At 38.9% G+C, this 23,310-nt stretch overlaps 1 protein-coding gene across 1 annotated transcript in view; it reads right to left on the bottom strand.

The window, feature by feature from the left end:
- Nucleotides 1-985: 985 nt before the first annotated feature.
- LOC131255425 (eukaryotic translation initiation factor 5B-like) overlaps nucleotides 986-23,310 on the bottom strand; it is a 38,654-nt gene continuing 16,329 nt past the window's right edge. The window contains exons 5-11 of the mRNA XM_058256129.1: nucleotides 18,441-18,551; nucleotides 18,290-18,355; nucleotides 4,142-4,201; nucleotides 3,477-4,034; nucleotides 2,648-2,767; nucleotides 2,412-2,531; nucleotides 986-1,447 (exon numbers count right to left, since the gene is read on the bottom strand). Of these exons, the coding sequence (XP_058112112.1) occupies nucleotides 1,382-1,447; nucleotides 2,412-2,531; nucleotides 2,648-2,767; nucleotides 3,477-4,034; nucleotides 4,142-4,201; nucleotides 18,290-18,355; nucleotides 18,441-18,551 (1,101 nt within the window). The 3' untranslated portion in view covers nucleotides 986-1,381. The remainder of the gene's footprint in view (nucleotides 1,448-2,411; nucleotides 2,532-2,647; nucleotides 2,768-3,476; nucleotides 4,035-4,141; nucleotides 4,202-18,289; nucleotides 18,356-18,440; nucleotides 18,552-23,310) is intronic.

Here is a 23,310-nt window from a genome sequence, read left to right as displayed (position 1 = left end):
TATGATTTCAACTACCCCAATAGTTATAGGAGATTCTACCATCCTCCTATCACCTTAATGACCTCAATAGAGCATCACATGTAAGGTGTTTGATCTTGGAGTTGAAGCATTGGAAAAGCGTCGACGTCAACAATCGGGAGAGCGAAAGGGGAGTTGATTGAAGCACAAGATAACATCGATCAAACAACCCAAGACAGTGCATCAAAGAAACTCAATTCAACAAGTGTCAATTAGTGAGTCCATACTCTCTTTCCTTATATAGGATTGCGGGTAAGAGTTTGTAACCCAAACTCAATAGGTTCTTGTGTAGACGTGTACATGAGTCGAACTGAGTCGAGCTTAGCACAGCTCGACTCGGCTCAACCACTAGCTGACCCCAACTCGAACTTGGCTCGGCTTGGCTCGGTCCTCGAGCCTAACTGGCCAGCTCGGCTCGGTTCGGTCAGCAGCTCGGGCTAGTTCGAGTCGAGTTCGAGCCAAGATCGAGCCTGTGCGGCATTTTCATAAACACGTGGAGTGCACTTTCAATTTCTTATTGTATGAAAAACAGCAGCAGCTGTTTATAGGTATTTCATCAAACACCTTGTAGGCAACATCAAAATCAAGAAAAAAGGGTATTTGTTTCATATACATACCTACCTTGCCACCAATCGACACTTCGTTGAGTCATTTCATCAAACGCTTGGTGAGCAACATCAATATTAAAGTAACCAAGTCACCGAACTGGTTCGATCCGAGTCGAGTCGAACTCAAGCAAGCTCAAACTCGATTTTGTGGCAAAACTGGTCACATCTATGATCTGGCCAGCTTCTGTGGCATTCCAACAGCACCAAGATGCTGCAGCTCTTTACTTGTAATAAACATTCTATGTTTGCTAAAAGCATGTTTTTTGAAAAATAAAAATCACCCCTACTCCGATGCCATTGCTCTTTACTTTATAATAAAGATATAGATCACATCTTAAAAAGGTAGCCCAGACAAAAAATAATTCTAAAGAAATAGTTTATTTTCAAACCAAAAGGCAATAGCATACATAAAATAAAAATAAAAATAAAAAGGAAATGAAGAAACCTTCTATTGGTGACTGTGAGTAGATTGGCTCTCTGTCAAGGCTGTTGTTTCTGGTGATCCCTCCCTCGATTCTCAGAGAAAAAAAAAAAAATCTTCCCTCACCAACCAAAACTCTCCCAAAACCAAAATTTCAACCCGTTACATCAAAATCTGTCATAGTCGAAAGCTGTAACTCATGCAAAACCCTCACCACATTTTCATTATCATCACCACAGCTGAACAAGGATTGTAATTATTCTTCACTCTGCTTTCTGCTTTTTCCCTTTCCTTTTCTTGCTTTTTCTTTTTTCCTTTTCTTTTCTTTTCTAGCTTACTGTATCTTGAAGAGAGTCTTCAGTTTCACTACCAGCTTCCACTCTTCAATAGACAAGTCGTCCTGCACATTACACCACTAGCATTATAGTAATCAATCTCGCTCTCAACAATTTCTGAGGAGATTTTCAGATTTTTGACATTTTTCTTGCAATTTTATTATTAGGAAAACCTAATTGGAAATAATATATATATATATATATATATATATATATATATATATAGAGAGAGAGAGAGAGAGAGAGAGAGAGAGAGAGAGAGAGAGAGAGAGACTAATACATAAATTTAAATATTTTTAATATGGGTAAAATTTTATCATCAAAATAGTTTTTTTTTTCGCAATAAAATCAAGATTTTTTTTTTTTTTATAAATGATATTCTAGAAATAATATTGCTAGAAAATTATTTCTCACGAGATTTTAAAAATCTCTGTGATATTTGTCACAAGGATTAGCATTACTGTTACACAGGGCCTTGGAAGAGAAGCAAAGGACAAAGGATTGTAGATTGAATCACCAAATTCCCAGACAATAAATAGAGATCATGGACAAAGGATTCAAAAAATAAAATAAACACGCAACTAGGAATCCAATATGCTATTGCTAACATTGAGAAATTATAGGATCCTGATGTTTTAGGGCTTAATAGTATGTATGTACACACATACACTGGGAATCCAATATGTTGGACACCCATGGGATCTATTAGATTTGAAGATCCAAACCCTTCACTCATCCACCAACTAATAGACGGATGAGAGAAAAATACTGTAATGGTTAAAAGAAAAGGAGTTCAAGGTCAGGATTCCTCAATCTGGAAGAGTGAATTTAACATCCAGAGTCTCAATTTTTCAATCTGGAAGACGTTATAAGAATCTGACATCCATGATTGAGACCACAAGATCAACGAAGAAGCAGACTGTCCCTTTCATTGCATCAGGGCCCTATAATCACTCGCTAGCAGCTAACAGAAGAACTTTGATAATGTGGGAGTGCTTGTGTTTGTGTGGGAATTTTATGTGAAGTTACCCGATAATTTGATTTAAGTGTATCGATAGATTTCCTCGAGATGTGGCTAACAAGCTCATCATCAATCTCAAAATGCCTGCCATACATCTTCTGTTGTTCTTCGGCGTTGGTGCTAGCAATCTGCAGTAGGCAAACTGGAGCCAATTAGACCAAAAAAGCAACTTGTAACAGGAATTACACAACTCATGAAACAAATAAATTTTCCATTTTTGTACCACACCCTATGCTCCACATACCTTTATGGCCACCTTTTGGCCTTTCTTTGCTATATCAACCTGTTTGTGGTTAATCTCAATGGAAGCTATTCGTCCAATATCGATAAAATCCCTTGAAGGAATACAGATTGGAGTGCCGACCTGAGTTCAAGAGACAGAAAATAGCATACATTGTTACACACACAGCTATAAAGTTCAAAATAGAATCACCGCATTGCTCTTTCTTCATTGTCAAATCTAGGGTCAAAGTTTGGCATTTGTGAGAATGTCTACCATCCAACATTTAATGCCCAAAGAGTTGCTCCACCATGAAAAAATATGTTTTAAGGGTAGACAGCAGCTCATCACCATATTTAAATAGTGGTGACGTATCCACCATACAGGAGAATGCAACAAGTAGAGAGATCTTGAGTGTCCAAATCGCAAGGTGCATCTTGGATGTAGCACAGCCAAAAATCAACCCTGATCAGATGACCTTGACCATCTGATATCGCCCATCACATTTGAGCATAGAACATAAGATCTATAACAATCTGTTTGAGAATAATAGGATGGTTAAGATTGTCCAATCAGTCTTAACTTTGACTACGCCCCCATCCATGACCATCCTGATGATTTGGATGATCTGGACTTCAGTACTTGTTTTCCACATGTACAGCTTATGGGTCACCATCAATATCAAGGTGTTAAAGAACTGTTACCGCAATCTTAGCCCTTGCGTTAAAAGCCACCAGTTCAGCTAGTCCCATAGGGACTGGATACATAGTCGATGCCATGTTTCTGTGCCATGTCTTAAATTCAGCAAGAAACTGGAACTGAAAGAAAGACTAGTGGAAATAAGATAAAATACCTTTGCAATCCCTTCAAGGACATCAACACCCAAGACAATTGGATCTTTTTTGTTGAAAATGCAGTTCGGCATAATCTTTAGAACACAGGGGAAGACTGCATCTTCTGCAGCTTCCTTCTTCTTTTCTTCCTTAAGATTGTCAATATAAGCCTTGAACTGATCGAACAAGTGATAGATAATATCGGCAATGAATATCTTCACACCAGTCTCATCTGCAAGCTCCCGAGCCTCAGGTGTTACTTTGACATCGAATGCTAAGATGGTGGCATACTCCTTCTTCCTCTCAAGCATAACACTAGCCCTCATAACATCCCTCTTGTGTACAGGACCTATGCTTATACCGCTGACCGGGATGTTCACCGCTGGGCTCTTCAAGAACTCTAACAACGCTTCCAATGAGCCAAGGGTAGAGGCTTGCACGCATACACCCTCCCCACTCTTGTCAATCCTGTTCATAACCGTCTTCATATCTTGCATTGCTGCTTCCTTGATGTCTTCCAAATCATCCTCAGACCCTACCACATATAGCCCAGTACCTGCAATGGCATGTTCGAGGCCCTGGAACCAAATATCACAGAAGAAAACGATTCTCAAAAAACATACTGATGAAAAAATACATCCACATGGGTGCAAAATTCGAAGGTACTCAGGAAATTAAACATTACCTGTGCAGTAATCTTGATACCCTGTGCAGCTTTAAGTTCTTTATGATGCTGGTAAGATCCCTGAAGTCAGACAGCCAAAAAGTGATTGTAAAAATTCCATACGTAATCCAACCCAGACAAGATGATTGTAAAAGCAAGTATCTTTGCATAAATTAGCAAAGTAGTTCGCACTGCTACTAACAGCGAGTATCTTTACATAAATTAGCAAAGGAGTTCCCACTGCCACTATCCACAGAGAATCTCAAAAGAAATAAAAATTTTAAATACATGAATTGTCTAATGTAACCAACATAAATTCTAAAACTCACGGAGTTTACTCAAAACTCAGTGTAGTCAACTCAACCCAGTCAAATTTCGATGCGGGTTTGACTATAACTCAATTTCAACAAGTCTCCGTAGTAACTCATTGAGACTCGGTAACTTGACTCAACAGTAGTTGGCATTACTTTAAAATAAAAAAATTAAAAATTTAAAAAAAAAAAAAAAAAACAATAAAATTTAGCGTAAAACTCAGCTGCAAAGGGTTCAACCTATGACCACCTTAAAGGCAAGTGCTAACTGCAAGCAGTTTTTTGGATGACATCTGTCATTTTATTTCTTTATTCTCTATAATTAATAAAAATCTCGGGTTTGATCCATTTGATGATTAAGAATCACAATTTGATTCCTTTGAATGGTCTTGTAGAATATGATTGGTTTAATTGGAATGACTAACGGGCTTGGTTCTTAAACTTATAAACTTTGTAAGAGATTAGTACCTTTACCTTCACACATCACAGTGATGGACAGTATAATGAATAGATGGCTTGATGCATGACTTGCTTAATTGCTTGGCTTTACTTTTGGTTTCTAAAATATTTGAGCGGTTTTGAAATATGATTTGATTCATTTAAATTGTAATAAAGAACTACCATAGACTCTTCATTAAAAAAAGAAAATAAAATAAAGAAGAAGAAGAAGAAATAGAAGATGAAGAAGACAGAAATAAAGAAAGAAAAAGAAAAAGAAAATCAAAAGGTGGGAGCACACCACCTGAAATTTACTTAGATGAAAGAAATGCCAGACTCGTAATCTTTGTTTGCTTTTGAAAATTATATGATTCCAACAAATGATTTTTAAGAATTTGATTGGTTTAATCTGGAACAATTAATGGATTCCTTGAAATTTGAATAGATGTGAGTTTCGAGGAGAGGTTTCAAACCGTCTAAATATCTAAGCCATGTAAAAACTTTACAATTAGTTTTTTAGCTCATTGTGTTAAAACTAGTTCTAATCCTTACCCAAATTAGTTGGGGTCGGATACAGGAATCTTGTTCCACCATTCCATTCTATCAGGAGTTATAACTTCAATTAGACAATAGGTCATTTAGTTTGGAATGCCCTATCATGAATTTGAGATAGTGAACCATAAATTTTAAAGATAAGCAAGGTATTCCATAGCGGTAACATAGTAACAGTGGCCGTAACGGCCACCACTGTACCATTACAATATGGGCCATAACGGCTGTTATAACTTTTTTCTTTTTCTTTTTACTTTAAAAAAAAAAAAAAAAAAACTATTTTGGTCCCATAACTGACCATTATGAGGCCGTTACAGCCGTCACAGGACCATTACAAGAACATTATAGATCATTTTTTTCATAACGGGCATTACAGGGTCATTACTGCTGTTATGACCCCATAACACATAATGGTAACCTTTACATAACCCGTTACATAATCATTTTAGGATACCTTGAAGGTAAGTGACAACTTAGAACAGAAGGTTGTTACACTTCTAGCACTTAAAATTTTCCCACTGAAATATGAACGTTCTTCAACACATCTCAACTCCAAGTTTCAAGATATGACAATGATTATAGAGGGGCTAGTTCTTCAAGATGAATGGAGTAACATGCATTTGTTAGAACTGACAAGAATATTTTTATTAAGAAAAGAGAAAACAAAACACAGTAAGAAGGAACAAATTCCCTATAGATAATGAAGGCCAATTGTCCCCTTGTGTAGATAAGTCATCAACCATATTGTTTGCCACTCTAGCAATAAGGACAAACAAAATGTTTAACCACTACGATTCATTGGAAGCCTCCACACTCAATTTATCAAATTAGCAAAATCCCCTTCATAAGAACTAAGGCCAAGCACATGTTTTAGACAAATTGCAACCCATTTCTATGGCAAAAAGTCTCCACTGTGGTGAGTACCACACACCGATGGCATAGGAGAAAGAGGAGCAAATAATTGCACCCTTATTTCTCAACATGCCACCAATGTCACCACCACAGCGACTAACATGGGGTCCAACGTGTTGGTAATAATCGGGTAACGATGATGAAGCAAGTAGCAACTGGTATAGAGTTGAATATTGGCATCGTTTTAACTGATATAATTGTATTATATCTATATCAGCCAGATACAATATGGAACACCACAAATCAGCCCCAACCAAAAAAATTGGGCTATATTAGATGATATGGGCATATCGACAGGGCCTGATATTACTAATACAGACATAAAGGCCTAACTTTGATTTTTTATTTTTAGTTTTTTCCCCTCTTTCATGTCAACCATGAAGGAATCTTATAAAGTCATTTTAGACTAGATCTAGTCCTATTTTGGAGATCAAAACAAAAGATTTGAGTGGGATTCAACAAATCGAACCAGAATGGATCATTATGGGGAAAAAAAAAGGGTAAGCCATCACTTATTTTTCAAGTTTCATCGTCTTCTTCTTTCTTTTTCTTTTTTCTTTTTTCTTTTTTTTTTTTTTTGGTGTATTTCAATGTGATAGACCTATTTCACCAAATCATGCTTGATTTGTGTTGAATTAGGGCCTACGTGATTGACTTTGAATAAGACAAGCCAATAAACAACATTCTCATCAAACAATGATCTGATACAACATTTCACACGCGCGCGCGCACGCACACACATATTGAAAGATGAAGCAAAATTTATTAGGCATAGCCAAGAACAAAAGTAAACCCAATGGAAGAAAATCTGATTGCTCAAGACACCCAATTCCTAAAAAACCAATAACAACCTATTATACATGCCAACAATGGATCGCCGCAAATTTCTGAAACACTGATTATTCCTTTTTGCCCAAACTACCCAAAGGAACGCGGATAGAGGAATCATCCACTTCTTTCGACCAATCTTCCCACCAAAGACTACGTGCCAGGAACAAAAGAGGCCATCGATGGATGAGGGCATAACCCAGGATACGTCAACATGAGGAAACACCACCAGATCTCATAGACAAATGAGCACACATCAGGCACACATTGGTGAGGGGCATGCCTCTTTTCCTCAAATTGCTGATCATGAGCACCCTGTTCTTCCCCACCAACCACACAAACGTTGCAACTTTGGGAGGCACCCCATAAGACCAAAAAATTCCCGTATGGAAGCAACTAATAGAAGATTCTGGAGAAGCAAGGGACTGGTAAAAGGATCAAATAGAGAAAGAACCCAACCTAGAAGTCCTCCATACTAGAGAATCTTCCGAATATAGAGAAGGGAGGAAGTCTTGCAGACGAGACAAAAGAGACATGAGATGCGAAATCTCAGGGTCTAAGAGATTTCTCCTAAATGGGGGAAGCCAAACACCGACCACTTCCTGTCCTGAAAAACACCCAGCCACCGTAATGTTCAGAGAAGGGCATACACATGGTGTGCCATAAAGGCCATTGCGTAAAAATAACGGTGGTAATCGTTACAGGGTCGAGACGGCCATAACAACCATTACGGAAAAAAAAAAAGACCCATAACCATCGTTAACGGCCTGTTACGTCCCATGTAAGGGTCATAACAGCCCCATAATGGTCTGTTACGAGGCAGATACAGGTTTTTTTTAGACTTTTTTCAACATTGCAAGATAGATACAGGATTTTTGGAGATTTTTTTCAATAGTAAAGAGAGAGAGAGAGAAAGAGAAAGAGAGAGAGAGAGAGAGAGAGAGAGAGAGAGAGAGAGAGAGAGAGAGAGAGAGAGAGAGAGAGAGAGACCGTAATGGGGGTTATAACAGCCATTACGACCCATATCATAAAGGTAACGGTGGTAGCCGTTATGGCCACTTATACCGTTACGGAATACCTTGGGCATACAGTAATCAAAGCAAGGATAGAAGAAGTCAGGGAAGGACTTCCGCACCAAATATCCAACCAAACCTAATCTTCACACCATCACCCAAAGTAAAGACATTCCCCTCAAACATTGAAGAAAAGACCTTAGCAATCCCTTTCCAAATAAAGGAGGCTCGCTAAAGGGAAGAAGGTTTTGCCCTCCAACCTTTAGGGGTTAGCCCATATTTAGCAAAGATAATTGATCTCTAAAGACTCCCTCTTTGTTCCAAATCTCCAAACCCATTTAGCTATGAGGGCTTCATTGGCCACATCCAACCTCTTGATTCCCACTCCACCTTCAACATAAGGGGTGCAAACCTCCTTCCAATTTAGAAGAGGGGATTTCCTAGAGGGGGAAGCTCCTTGCCAAAGGAACTCCCTGTGGAGTTCATCTATATGGAGAATCAAATTGGGACACCGAAACAGAGATATATAATAAATAGGTAGATTGGAGAGGGGGTCCTTAATTAGGGTTGATCTAACCCGCAAAGAAAGGAGCTAGTTTTTCCGTGGGGACAATTTTCTCTCCATTCTCTCAAGAATGTTGTCCCAAAGGTACAAAGTAGGGGTTAGCCCATATTTAGCAGAGATAACTGATCTCTAGAGACTCCCTCTCTATTCCAAATCTCCAAACCCATTTACCAATGAGAGCTTCATTGACCAAATCCAACCTCTTGATTCCCACTCCACCTTCAACATAAGGGGTGCAAACCTCCTTCCAATTTAGAAGGAATTTCCTAGAGGGGGAACCTCCTTGCCAAAGGAACTCCTTGCAGAGTTTATCTACATGGACAACTGATTTGGGACACCGAAATGAAGATATATAATAAATAGGGTGATTGGAGAGGGAGTCCTTAATTAGGGTTATTCTGCCCCGCAAAGAAAGGAGCTAGCTTTTCCATGGGGATAATTCTCTCCATTCTCTCGAGAATTGTCCCAAAGGTACAAAGTAGGTTTACCAAAACAAAGAGGAAGAGCAAGATAATGAGGGACCCCACCTTGCAACCGAAAGTTTGCCAAAGAAGCAATTACCTCCCAAATAACTCACTTTCAGACAAATTACCTTTAAACCCGACACCACTTTGAAGCAGCATGTAGACATGCTCAAGAAATTCACCATAGAATCATTACCCTCACAGAACAGCGGAGTATCATCAACAAATTGGATATGGAAGATTTGATGGGGAAAGTTTTTCACCTGAAAACCCTGAAAGAGACCCTCTTCCTAATCCCAGGAAAGCATGTGACTGAGCGCTGCTGAGACAATCACAAACAGAAAAGGAGACAAGGAATTGTCGTGCTGAAGCACTTGAAAGCCCTAAAGAAGCCAAAGGGTGAACCATTGATAAGGATTGAAAAACGAGGAGAGGAAACACAAACACATATCCAATTCCTCCATTTGTCCCCAAAACCCATCTTGAACAACATATTATCCAGAAAAGTCCAATCTACATGGTCATAAACCTTTTCGAGGTCAAGCTTATAGAGTACTCCTAACCTTCCCACCTTATGGCATGAGTCGATATATTCATTCACAATCAGCACACTATCTAAAATCTGTCTCCCATGAACGAAAGCACTTTGGAAGGGAGAGATGATCTTTAGGATAACTATTCACAATCTCTAACTCCAGCCTTAGCTAGAATTTTATAGGGCTACCAACCAAGCTAATAGGATCAAAAACTTTTAGCTTAACAACTCCCTCTAATTTAAGAATCAGAGTTAAGAAAGTGCCCCCCATTTCCAAAGGCCATCTAGACTAAAAAAAGTCGGACACAAAACTGAATAGGTTTGACTTAACAATATCCTAGAAAACCTGGAAAAAAAAAAAAACTAAGGGAAAGCCATCAGGTCCTGGCGATTTATCTCACCCTAAGTCCATGATCGCGGCCTTAACTTCTTCGACAAGAATCGGCTTCTCCAAGGATTCTGCATCTTCCAAGGAGATAAGAAGGAAATCAAGATTATCTAACAAGGGACGATGGACATTATTCGACAATAACAAAATAGGATAAAAACCTACAACAAATTTGCAAATTCCAACTTTATTTGAAATTTCACGCCCTCAACAACTCGAGAGGATATAGTTAACACGCGCCCTAACACTGGCTATTCCATGGAAAAACTTCGTATTATGATCTCCCTCTTTTAGCCAGATAGCCCAAGATCGTTGACGCCACTTTATTTCATCTTCTTTGAGCCTTGCACAGTAATCTGAGGATAACTTATCTCTGGAAGAGAGTTCTTCCTCTGAAAGCTGACCTCCTTCCTCTTTAACATCCAAACCTTGAATCGCGCTGAGAAGAGTCGACATTTGAGATTCTCTTTTGCCAAAGAACTCGATGCCAAGCTTTTAACTTCAACTTTAACATATGAATCTTCTTAAAATGTTTAAAACCCGGAAGGCCCTCAATTTCAGAGGAGGACCACCAACCTTCAACCAAAGAGTGGAAGCCCTCCACCTCGAGCCATGCTAACTCAAACTTGAAGGGCCTCGTCCCCTAATTGATCTCGTCAACTTCAAGAAGAACAAGATAATGATCAGAGAGTAGTTGAGGCAAACCTCTTTGACAAGCAAAGAGGAATTGTTGGACCCAATTTGGAGAGACCAATAATCTATCTAATAAAGGCTTAGCTCAGGATAAATGATCACTCGACCAGGTGAATTTGGCATCCCCCATAAGAAGGTCAAACAAATCATGTTTATGCACCCAACTCAAGAAATCCCTCATAAAGGATGTCACTTGAGAGCCATTGATTTTTTAATGAATAAACCTCACTACATTAAAGTCACCTTCAACACACCAAAGAAGAGATCATCTATCCCTAACCGAGGTTGAATTCATCCTAAAAGGAAGGACGAGAAGAGGGTCTAGTTGAGCCATGCATACCAGAGAAGACCCACGAAAATCCAGATGAGATATCTCTAAGAATCAAGTTAACTGCAAAAAAAAAAAAAAACCACACCCAACCAACACTCTTCGCTGGCCCAACGGGAGGAATCGCAAAGGACCAAACCCTTGCCAAGTCAACATCATTCAAAGCTGCCCAATCCTTACCTTTCCTCCCCAAAATAGAATTAACAATACCTCTATCGAGAGCCTGCAACTTAGTTTCCTACAGGACAATTAACTTTGCTTTAGAACGAGAGCACATCTTCACCTAAGACCGCTTCCGAGGCAGCCTAAGCCTCTCGCATTCCAAGAGAGGATCTTCATTGATGAACCCAAGTAGCCCCTCCCTTCTCTTGTTCCTAGAAATAGCTTCCAAAATACGTGTCCTGATACAGCCAGTGTTCAAAGTATCGTTATCGCTACAAGTTTCGCTAGTCGGGGATATGGAAACAATATCGATCTCACCGATAATATCGCTGATAACAAAAAATGTGAGAAAACATGGGAAAAACAAAGGAATTTTCAATGAAACTTCAGGAGATGATAAAATACACTTATTTGCATATTTAGGAATAAAAAATTTACAAAAAGAATGCATACACAATAAGTTTTCATTTGAAATAGATTTTTTTAATAAACAAACTTTCTGTGATATCTCTACGTTGGCGATATTATTGAAATATCGCCGATGCACTTGTGATACAAGCATCACCTAGAATTTACATAGTCAAAAATATTAGCGATACATTGGCGATATCGATACATTAGTAATACAAGCGACTCCTGGAATTTACACAATTGAAAATATTGGCGATATTGATTCGTTGGCGGTACTTAGCAATACATTGCTGATGCTTGGAATTTCTAATACTACCGGTGTTATCGAAATCTCCAAGCTGGAGATAATGATAATATCAGAGATAATTCAAACAATGGATACAGCCTAATACATGCGGATACCGATATGCAATGCCCATATTGTATCACTTTTTAATCGGGTCAATGCACCCCTGAAACTGATATTCAAAGATATGGGAAATGGGAAATCTATCTACTTTGCACAGAAGATGGGGATTATATTATCATATCACATGCCAATAACACCAATCCTGTCGTGGGTGACTTTTTAAATAACCATATCCACCTCATCACCTCTTAAGCCAATCAAAGATGTGTATCCTCCAGTTCATCATCTAATTTGTAAATTCTCCCTTCACTTTGTCTCCTACCTAGCTAAAAATAAAAATAAAAATCCAATGATGGTCTGGACCACTGCAAGATACAACCGATCTCTATCTTCCTCTCTTATTTGCAATCATTGATATGGAACACAACCCTCCTTGGTTTCTTCTTCAAGTTCCATGTAGGAATATAACCCTTATGTTCCATTTCAACCCATGAAATTCTTTCTAATCCACTTCCAGCACTTCGTCAAAACACGAACCCAAAAGCTTGTAATGTTTCAAGGAACCATGCATGAAGAGGAATCCCATAATATGTGTCCATGACACCAAACAATCCTCACTCACGAATTCTAGCCAAAGGATGATCTCATGAACTAATGATGACTATAGGGTCTTTATGGGTTGTAGATGCAAGATATAGAGAAGATTTTGGTTACCATTGCATCCCATGTTAGTCACATTAAGCAAGAAGGAACCCTCTTTCCCCCAATGGTTAGCTATCTCCTAGGAATTGGTAAAGAAATCTTCTTCTACTAACTCTTAGTGAGAAGAACCAACCAGAGTATTTTCAAAAATAATTCTTTCCTTTGCTACCTCTTCTTGGAGATGTTTAGCCCACCTCCACCTTTCTCTATCCAAACTATAATATTTTTAAGATTAACAGCTGGTGTTAGTCTCTTGGGCAGAGCAACTCCACAATCACCTTCAATAAGCGAGTCCTTTCCACAATTATGGGCAGCTTGGCTTTTGGAATTAAGAGTGATTGCCAACATCGAGATTAGTTACTAGAATTTGTTACTCTCCCCTTCGATTGATAGGGTGCCTTCCCCAAGCTAGATGAACATCTCTCTTACCGTTCCGACCATATTTAGAGATTGGAACTTCAATCCTACTACCATCCACGAGAACGCTATTCATCTCTTTGATGGTTGGGTTAACTTCTTCCTTAATTTGTACCTAACAAAGGTATATCCTCTAGACATAGCGGATAATTTATCCTTTCGTATGAATACATCTTTTACCATCCCAATCTCTAAATAGATGCAACAACTCTTCCACCCTCATGTCGAATGATATATTGGAGAAGAAGGTGACTAACTTTTCAAAATCTGAGAGATAAGATTTTTCACGTTTAAAATTTACTAAGCAAAAAGGAAAAAAAAAAAAAAAAAAAGCAAATGACATACAATCTATCAAGGTAATAGATAAGTCCCCTAAACAAAGGAGTTCTCCATGGACCCCTTTGCGAGTGAATTGGCAATCAATGTTTTCAAAATCATAATTGTATCGCAAATCGCAATAGGGGTTCAATCGTATCAAATCACAAATTGTATCGTAAATTGTAACATTTTTTTAATGATTTTCTTCTTCTTTTTTTAATGGAAAAATATGAAAAATATAAATAAATCAGAAAAAAATCATTTAAAAACTCATCAATCATCCTTTTGCCATCATATGCACCAAGGAATACCATGTCATGATAGTGTTAAAAGATTCTTATCTCTCCTTTTTTTTCTTTCTTTTGGTCTTTCAAGAAATTTTCCTTTAAAACATACAAGGATACTTAGTAACTTATATTCTTGTTACCTTTCTTGAATGTAGAATCACATTGGAAAAGCACCATTTGAATCTATAGACTAATGAAAAAAGATATTTTGATTTCTAACCATTATTCCAAAATACATGTAAAGTCAACATGATCATAACCATCCACGAAAACATTTCAGATAAGTCGTACTTCAATTTGGTGTTTCAACCAGTTAAGAAGTATCAAATTATTTTTTTTTAAGCTCTATGGTTTAACATTGAAGAGAATATATATCATTTAATCACTTGTAAAGAACAAATTAAAATAATCAAACTTTTCTGAACGATTCTTTTTTTCTTTTTTAAAAAGTTTTTTTTTTCTAAATGATTCTTAAAGCCCCCACCAATTTAAAAACATAAAATGAAAGCCAAGTAAAGCCTAAAATAGAAGAGAATAAGTATAATGCGAATCGTAAATCATAGGATTCAAATCATAGAATTATAGGATTAGTATAAAACGGGATTCAAAGGTGAGATTCAAATCATTTTGCTTAAGATTCAACTTAAATCGTAAATTGTAGGATTTTGACAACACTGTAGGCAATACAATTAGCTTCCCTTAGGATTGGATTAGAAGTAATACATGAAGAGTGACAATGCATTCTTTTTTTCTCTCTTAGGCTCTTTTTCTTTTTTTGACCAGCAGGCCAGAAGCACTAATTCATCCTGATGTCAATTAGGACAAAAGAAAGCATCCCAAGGGCTGAAGCTTTCCCAAGGCCCATGCAATTGCCAATGAGTCTCCTTCCACAATAAGTGGGTGCTCAAAGCAATCTAGAGATAGTTTAATCCCTACTTGAATCACCATAATTCCAGCTCTGTTAGGACTGCCCCATCTCACCTGAGAAACAAAAACCGATTGAGTATCAACTTATCTGTAACCACCCCTCTGCTACGTGACTGTCCAAGGTTAGCCAACAAACTACCGTCTATGTTAACCTTACAGCTCCCATCGCGAGGAAGGGCCAAACTCGAAATTTCTTTTTCTTTTTATTCTGGATTCACACCTATATTAGTCAATGCATCCTTTCCACTCCCAAAGGAGCTGAGATAGAGGACCCCCTAGAAACAAGCCATTGACAGAGTGGAGAGACTCAACTTCAAATAAGCCAAAAAAGATAAACTAAATCATCCATGCAACTTCACACCAGTAAAGAGGTGATCCATCAATTTTGTTGAGAGACTTTGGTTTTTCTCTTCCCCTGGAAGATTTTCCAGTTACCTTCACCTTCAAGAAAAATTTGACTGTCTCACCTTCTTTCATAATCAACTTCATGAGGTGCAACCTCCTCAAGAAACACCAACTCCAAAATGGAAGAGGCAAACTAGACTACCAAGAAAATAGAAACTATCCGTAATCAACTCTAGGTGGGGCACACTTGGATCAAGAGGAAAATACAACAAACAATAGAAGTTTCCAGTGAACGCTCCTCTCTATGTGTGCAGGGTGGACTCAACAGAACCATCTTTGATTCCCTTGCTCCCATATTGTGTTTGTGATGGATTGGAAGAAATTTGAAGAGAGAGATCAAAATGAATATACAATGTGTCCAAACCATTAGAATCTGGAAAAGGAATGTCCATGTGTTCTTCTTTGATAGGAATCAAAGCTTCTTTTTTCTTCTAAGAACTCCACAAGTTCTTCCTTGATGTCATCAATAGCAGTCATTCCCTGAAATTCAATGTATATAGCAGCTCTGAGGAAATTTCAAGTATTCCTTAATTATCAATTTTAGACTCCTACCATATATGACTGACCAGATGTGTTCTCATTACACCAATTAGTGGGAATGTCAGGTGCGCACACGTGGAGTAAGGGAGGGGGAGAAAAAGAGAGTAGGGAAAGGGTGCTGTTACAAATAGAGAGAGAGAGAGAGAGAGAGAGAGAGAGAGAGAGAGAGAGAGAGGGGGGGGGGGGGTGTCCGGTTATAGTCAAAGATATAGGAAATAAAACTTGAGGGCTACACATATGTGAGCTATTCTTTTTCTTCTTTGTTTTCGCGTGTGAGCTATTCACATCCAATGTATGGCTCAGTATACTGGTCTGGCCTATGGCCCACCATTTTTTGTAACCGATGATAATCATGGTGTGGCCCTGATTTTGCATGGATCAGATATTCGACACATGAAACATGGTTGTTTGGGAACTATGTGATCATTTCTCTTAAAAAGAGGCTGGTGTCAAGTCCATGGTCACATGGATGGCAAAATAGACCAAACGAAGTTTCAAAGGAGAGAATATAGCATAAGCAAGGAAAATGAAATGTCTTGATGCGATGCATGTATGGATGCTTCTTCCATAGGAAGGTAATTAGCAACTTCCATTGAATTCTTTCTTGCTGGAAATTGTTAGTTGATCCCCCCAAAAATGATTAATTCCATCCCCACATCTGAAGTGTTTTGACCAAATTATCCTACCCTTGGTCAGCGAATAGATGCTTAAGTATAGATCATGGGTCTAAGTGTTCAAAGCACCATTATCATTACATGTCAATGATCTGGGAAATGGAAAAACGTATCCATGTTGTCAGTAATATCACAGGTACCAGGTGGTGTATCACAGATACAGGAGATGGTAAAGACACTTATAGGACTCGAAATATTACAAAAAGCAATTACACAATAGGTTTCCATTTTATAAGGGCCTATACTATGCGTTGTCAGACGAAAGTAGTGCAATATATCCAAAATGGGTTCATACAGCTCAAATATGATACAATCCAAGTAATAAAACACAAAAATACAGAGTTACGAGGCGATTGGAAGTTGTCAACTCCATCTCCAATGGATGAGATCGAGACGCAAAAGAATAATGTATAGACATAGATTTCTATTACAATACATGCTAAAATGTGTAAATAAATTACATTTTCCTCATATTTTCTCATCTTGGAGTTTTGGCCCCTTTTGCTCTCGAGTTCCGATTTCTCCTCCAAATCCGAGTTTTTATCAACTTAAATTGAGTTGATGAAATATCCCTACGAAGAGATCCCGCAAACAATTTATAAAAATAAAAAAAATAAAAAATAAAAAAACAGTTTGTTTGGATTTTCTCTTTTCTCCTTATTTTCTCTCAAATTTTGCAGTATTTACAAATGTTGTATTGATGTTGACGATATTATCATGGATGCAGCACATTTGTAGTGAAGGACAGTGGCAGATATCTCACGATATGTTGTGATATCAGGGATATTATCAATAATATCAGTCAATAAAGGGTAAGTTTTACATTAGACCTTGAATCTGTATCACTGGCCTGCAATACAGATCATATTGGCTGGTTATTATTGATAATACTGGCAATACTAGAACAATGGGTCCAACATGGATGAACCAAAAATCATTAAAAAATCCAAAAAAATAAAATAAAATAAAAAGGGGTGAGAGAGAGAGAGAGAGAGAGAGAGAGAGAGAGAGAGAGAGCAACAAATAGAGAGTTTTTTTTATAGAGAGAAAGAGAGGCCTTTTGGAAAAGCCTCTTGCTAGAAAAATCACAACAGTAGGTTGCTAACCAGCCACACTTTTCTAAATGGCGAAAATTACCATCGCTTTATATTTGTGTAAATACCTTCCCATGTCCCCTTAAAACCCAAAGCTCATTGACTCAAATTTGCATGGGTATAAATGTCCACTGCACCTAGCATTGTGTAGTAGAGATTTGCCACTTTTGTGTGACTACCATGCGAAACAAAATTCTTGAACTTCTCTACTCAAGAAATTTCAACAAATTCTCAACAAATTCAAGTGATCATACATTTGGGAAAAAAAATAAAAAATAAAAATTTATCATCTGGTAAGAATGAACAGTAACCCCTAAAGCATAACGTTGTGCAAGGGTCAAAACAAATAAGAAGCTTATGTAGAATGCAATCTGATCCACCTTAAAGAAACTGGGGTCCATAAAATTCCCACTTGATCACTTGGCACAGCGCAAAGAACTGAAATTGAACCCCATTTTATAAACACAAATATAAAGGAAAAATCAACCCAAAAAAAAAAAAAAAGCATAGAATAGACAGGATAAACTAGTACAAAAATCAACCGAAATAATACCAAGGAAAAAACAACTAAGGTAGACGAGCAGAAATTAGCATCCAAAAGGGTACAACAATTAAACCATACACCAAAAGATAATGGCATTTGAATCCTTTTCTGTTATCTACTTGCACACTATTTCAATTTTCATGTGTCCCCAACGAAGAAAAAAAAGAACTACTTCACGTCTCCCTAAAGAAAAAAAAAAACTTTCTCATGTCGCCTTATTGATCAGCAGCAGTTCATCATTTCTTCTAAACAAGATATGCAGACAATAGAAAGAAGAGATGGAACACAAAACAAAAAGGTGGGACTGCTCACCTTTACTCGAAGTTCCTTCATTGGATGAGGTGTCAGTAAAGCTCGGATTGTGGTAACAATAGGCCCCTAACATGGAAGAAGGGAATATATGTAAGAATCTAGAAGCACTGCATGATACTTTTTCAAATTGTGCTAAAGATCAAATGCTTACCTGCATGCCACAAACAACTATCTGATCTCCTTCATGAAGCACACCATTGACTAACACAACATCAATGGTGGTTCCAAGGCCTTCAATAACCTTGACCTCCAAGACTGTGCACTGGAGAACAATTCCAAATTTTAGCAAAATTATCAACCAGAAACTCCCAACAATTTTCGTGTATTCCAAAGACAAGTCTACAATCTAAGATAGTGATAGAAGCGGCCAAAAGTTGACAAATACATCAGATAAAAAAGCAAGAAGCATGTATAAAACATGAGGTATGATCCACTAAGAATTCTTCATGCCTTGTTACAGTTCAAATTCCTCTATTCCTCTGTGGAGGCCAGGTGGACCCACACATGATCACCAACAACCATTGGATAGGAGTCCACAGAAGATTGCATATGGCCATAAAATCAGCATATTGGATGATCACAGCCAACAGATTAAGGACATGCAAAAACAAAATGGTGGTAAGAAAAAAAAATGCACATGCTGTCTATTTTGCAGACCCCTAATCAAACAGTTGTGATCTTCTTATCTGGGTGCTTTTAGAGCCACATGAAACTGGTGGCCGACCCAGCCCCTCCCATCAAATGCTCCACCATGATTGCTGGTGGAGCCACTTATGACACGGAGGAATTTGCATCATAACAAGGTAATAGAGAAAAAGAAACAATAATCCATCTCTGATCCATCCATGATAAGAGTCTTCCTTCCTTGAGCCATTTTGAAGGGGAGGATTTAAATAGAGAGTAGATTTTTCGACAATCACCTTCAACTCTGCAAAAAGTATAAGGAGAATCAACATCAATCACACAAGTCGGGGCCTCGCGTCCACTCATTTTAGAAGTGTTTTGGTGAAGAAATGTTCCAAAGAAGAACAACACATGAAAAACACCTCCGGATTGGTGGAAGTTAAAAGTAGATGAAAGTTCTATGGGAAGACTGGGAAATTATGGAATTGATGGTGCCTTCAGGGAAGAAAATGGGAGGATAAGAACTGTCTTCTGTGGCCCAGTTGGGAGAGGGGGTGCAAGTTATACTGAGGGATGAAAACGATGAGAAATGTGTTCTCTGGCCTGCTTAGGAGAGGGGATGCAAGTTGTGCTGAGTTAATATGCTATTAAGGTGGGATCACCTTATTTGGAGAAGAAGGCCCATTAATTGGGGAAGGTAATTCTAAAAATGCTTTAGTGCAAAGCTGGTGATTGTATAGCTCCCCGGAGGAGTTTTCTGATAAGTGAGATCAAGGCAAGAGCACCCTTGTTTCCAATGTCTTTTATTAATGCCCCTAAAGAGACTAATTCATTAGCAGGTGTTCTTGCTAAGGGGTGTGTCTAAATCTGAGCTCTGTATTGCCAATCAGTATCCCTTGCCTTAATGGACAACTGCCTCTACTAAATGGAAATCTAAACTCTGTATTGCCTATCTTTTTTACTTTTTAATCAGCATCCCTTGCCTGATATATGTCCTCTTCTTTCCTCTTAAGAAACGATCATGAGTTCTTTTTTTTTTTTTTACGAAAGAAGAAGCAATTTATTAGACAAAGCCAAAAACAGAAACAAAACAGAGGGAGAACAAAACAGATAAGTAAAAAAAATCCAAAAAGCTACAAAAAAATAATAATAATAATAACTAAACCAAGCCTAGGAAACCTGCAAGAAACCCAACAAAGTCACAACGCCCAATCTCTAAAATATCATAAAACCCTACTAAAGACCCCCGCAGAGGAGACCAGAAAGTTCTGAAAACAACAATTATTCCTCTAACCAGACAGCCCAAAGAATAGCCACGAGCAGAATTCTCCACCTCTTTCTCCCTATGGTCCCTCCCGCATCGGCATGCCACACACTAAAGAGACCATCTATAGAGGGAAGCATAACCCACAAAACTCCAGCCAATGCGAGAGCGTGCTACCAGATCTCAGCAATGGAGCAATGGAGAAACAGGTGGTCCACTGAATCAGCATCATCGAGGCGCGATAGACAAACATTTATGAGAGATATGCCTCTTTTCCTCGGATTATCAATCGCAAGCACCCAATACTTCGCAACTAAATGCAAAGGCTGCAAATTTGGGAGGAGCTCCATAGAACTAGACAGCTCCCGTGTGACCACATCTTGGTACAGGAGGAGGCAAAAGAATGGTAGGAGGACCACACCGAGAAGAAACCTGAACTAGCTGAGATCCAGATCTGAGAATCCTTTGAATCCGGTGAAGAGGTGAAACCATGCAACTGAGATAAGAGAACCTACGATCCTGGATTTCAAGTTCAAAGAGGTTCCTCCATTTAGGAGGAAGCCAAACTCCGCCCTCACCCTCACTCGAGAAACAATTTGCTACCGAAATGTCCAAATTAGGAAAAACAACAGCTAGAGCAGGAAAAACTGAAGAGAGGGAGAGGTGAACGCACCAGATATCAAACCAAAATCTAATCCTCAAATCGTCATCCAAAGCAAACCTCACTTCTTGAAAGACTTTAGGGGCAACCTCTTTTTTTTTTTTTTTTTTTTTTGTTAAAAAAGCAACAGGAATATATTAAGAAACAAAAACGGGGATACAGGGGAACTGCTGAGATAGCAGATCAGAGGCAGGAAAGAAACTAAAGACCTAAAAACAGACAATTAAAATCTTTTAAACAGGAGACATTAGCTGCCCATTCTATTAATAAAGATTTTGCCCTTGAGCCGACTTGGAGAGCCGAAGATTGAATGTTGTTGAAGCATCTGTCATTCCGCTCCCTCCAGACCGCCCACCAGATTGCCAGGATGGCCATTTTCCAAACCTTTGATTTAACTTTACCCAACTTGAAGCCGTGCCAGTAAGCTAAGAGGGAGGAGGCAGAGACTGGGACGCAGCCACTGACATTAAATCTGGAGAAGAAGTCCTGCCGGATCAGAGAGATGAAGGGGCAATGGACAAGAGGATGGTCGACTGATTCCTCACTGCCCATGCAACAAAGGCAAACGTTGACTAATTGCATCCCTCTCTTCTTTAAATTGTCAGTCGTAAGTATCTGATTTCTTGATACCAACCAGCCAAAGCAAATGAACTTGGACGGAACAGAATATTTCCAGATGAAAGTGGAGGCGGGGGAATTGGGAAAGCACCTGCGGGAGAGAATAGAATAAAGAGACTTAACCGAAAATGATGAAGATTTGTCTCTTTTCCAAATGATTTTATCCAGCTCAGATTGAATCGGGGTGACCGTGGAGAGCTGGTCCAGTAAATTTGCGTACTCCGTTACCTCCGCATCGTGAAGATTCCTGTAGCACCTAATATCCCACACGATGCCTGACTTTTAGTGAGAAAAGAAATTAGCAATGACCTTGTCCTTATTAACAGCTAGACGATAGAGAGAAGGATATCTACCCTTAAGGTTCAAATCCCCCAACCAATGATCCTCCCAAAACCGGATCACTAGACCGTTCCCTATTTGAAAACCAGAGTGCTGAAAAACAGGGTGTTTGGTGCGCAGAATACCTTTCCATATATGAGAGGCTCTACAAGATGAAGAATCCTTGGTCCACCATCCTCCCGAGGCTGTCCCATATTTACCTTTGATAAGAGTACACCATAAAGCGTCCGGCTCCGAATCCAGTCAGGTCCACTTGCCCAGAAGGGCTCTATTCATCAACTTCAAATTTTTTATGCTCGTGCCTCCTTCCTGGTAAGGGCTACAAACATCGCGCCAGTCAACCAGGTGAATCTTCTTCTGATTTTCCTTTCCACACCACATGAACTCCCTCCTCAACTTATCGATCCTCGACAAAACCTTCAGGGGGCAAGTGAATAGGGACATAAAATACGTAGGTAAGTTGGATAAGGCTGCTTTAATAAGAGTGAGTCTACCCCCCAAGGATAGATACCTACATTTTCATCTTGCTAGCATAGTGTGAAATTTCGCAACCACTTTATCCCACATAGAAATCAGGGGAGAGCCACTAACCAGCGGCGGGCCAACAAACAACATCGGGAATTGGGCGTGCGAGCAACCCAATTGCTCAGCATACAAATTCAAGTCAAGATCAGAGACATTAACTCCGAAAATCTTGGACTTGTCCATGTTAATTCTTAGACCTGAGACTGCCATGAAGCAACGTAAAGCTGTCTGGAGATTGGAGATAGCCTGAAGGTCCGCCTCAATCATGATCAGCGTATAGTTAGCAAACTGAATATGAAATATCGGATCAGCTATCCCTGGTATTGAAATACCACAAAAAAAAAAATAATAATAATAAATAAATAAAAATCGGTGCTTTAGCCCTTAAGCAGCAATTGAGATAGAGCTTCAGCAACTATCAGAAAAAGGAGGGGGGAGAGGGGGTCGCCCTGACGCAGACCCCTCGAATCGGGGAAGAATCCTTTTGGGTTACCGTTCCGCAGGACCGAGAAGTGAGGCGATTCAATACAGGCCTTGATCCAGTGCCTCCATCTAGCACCAAATCCCATACGAGTAAGCATATAGTAGAGAAAATCCCAATCAACACAGTCGTAAGCCTTCTCAATGTCAAGCTTATAGAAAACAGATTTCTTTCCAGACCTGTGACAGGAATGCAAAACTTCATTCGCTATCAAAGCTCCATCGATGATCTGTCTGCCCCTAATGAAAGCGTTCTGGTACTTGGAGATCAGCTTGTCCATGACTGTCGAAAGGCGAATTGAGAGAATTTTGGCCAGGATTTTGTAGGGGCTGCCAATCAAACTGATAGGTCTGAATTGAGAAAAGGAGTTTGCGCCAGCGACTTTGGGTATGAGCGCTATGAATGAAGCTCCAATACCCTTGGATAGCTTACCCTTGGAGTGGAATTCGTTAAGGAAACGCATAACATCTGGACCAACAACATCCCAAAAGGAATGGAAAAAGGCCATG

The sequence above is a fragment of the Magnolia sinica genome, chromosome 9 (genome assembly GCF_029962835.1).
Source record: "Magnolia sinica isolate HGM2019 chromosome 9, MsV1, whole genome shotgun sequence".
Classification (NCBI taxonomy): domain Eukaryota; kingdom Viridiplantae; phylum Streptophyta; class Magnoliopsida; order Magnoliales; family Magnoliaceae; genus Magnolia; species Magnolia sinica.
This window is presented reverse-complemented; position numbering and strand designations above follow the sequence as displayed.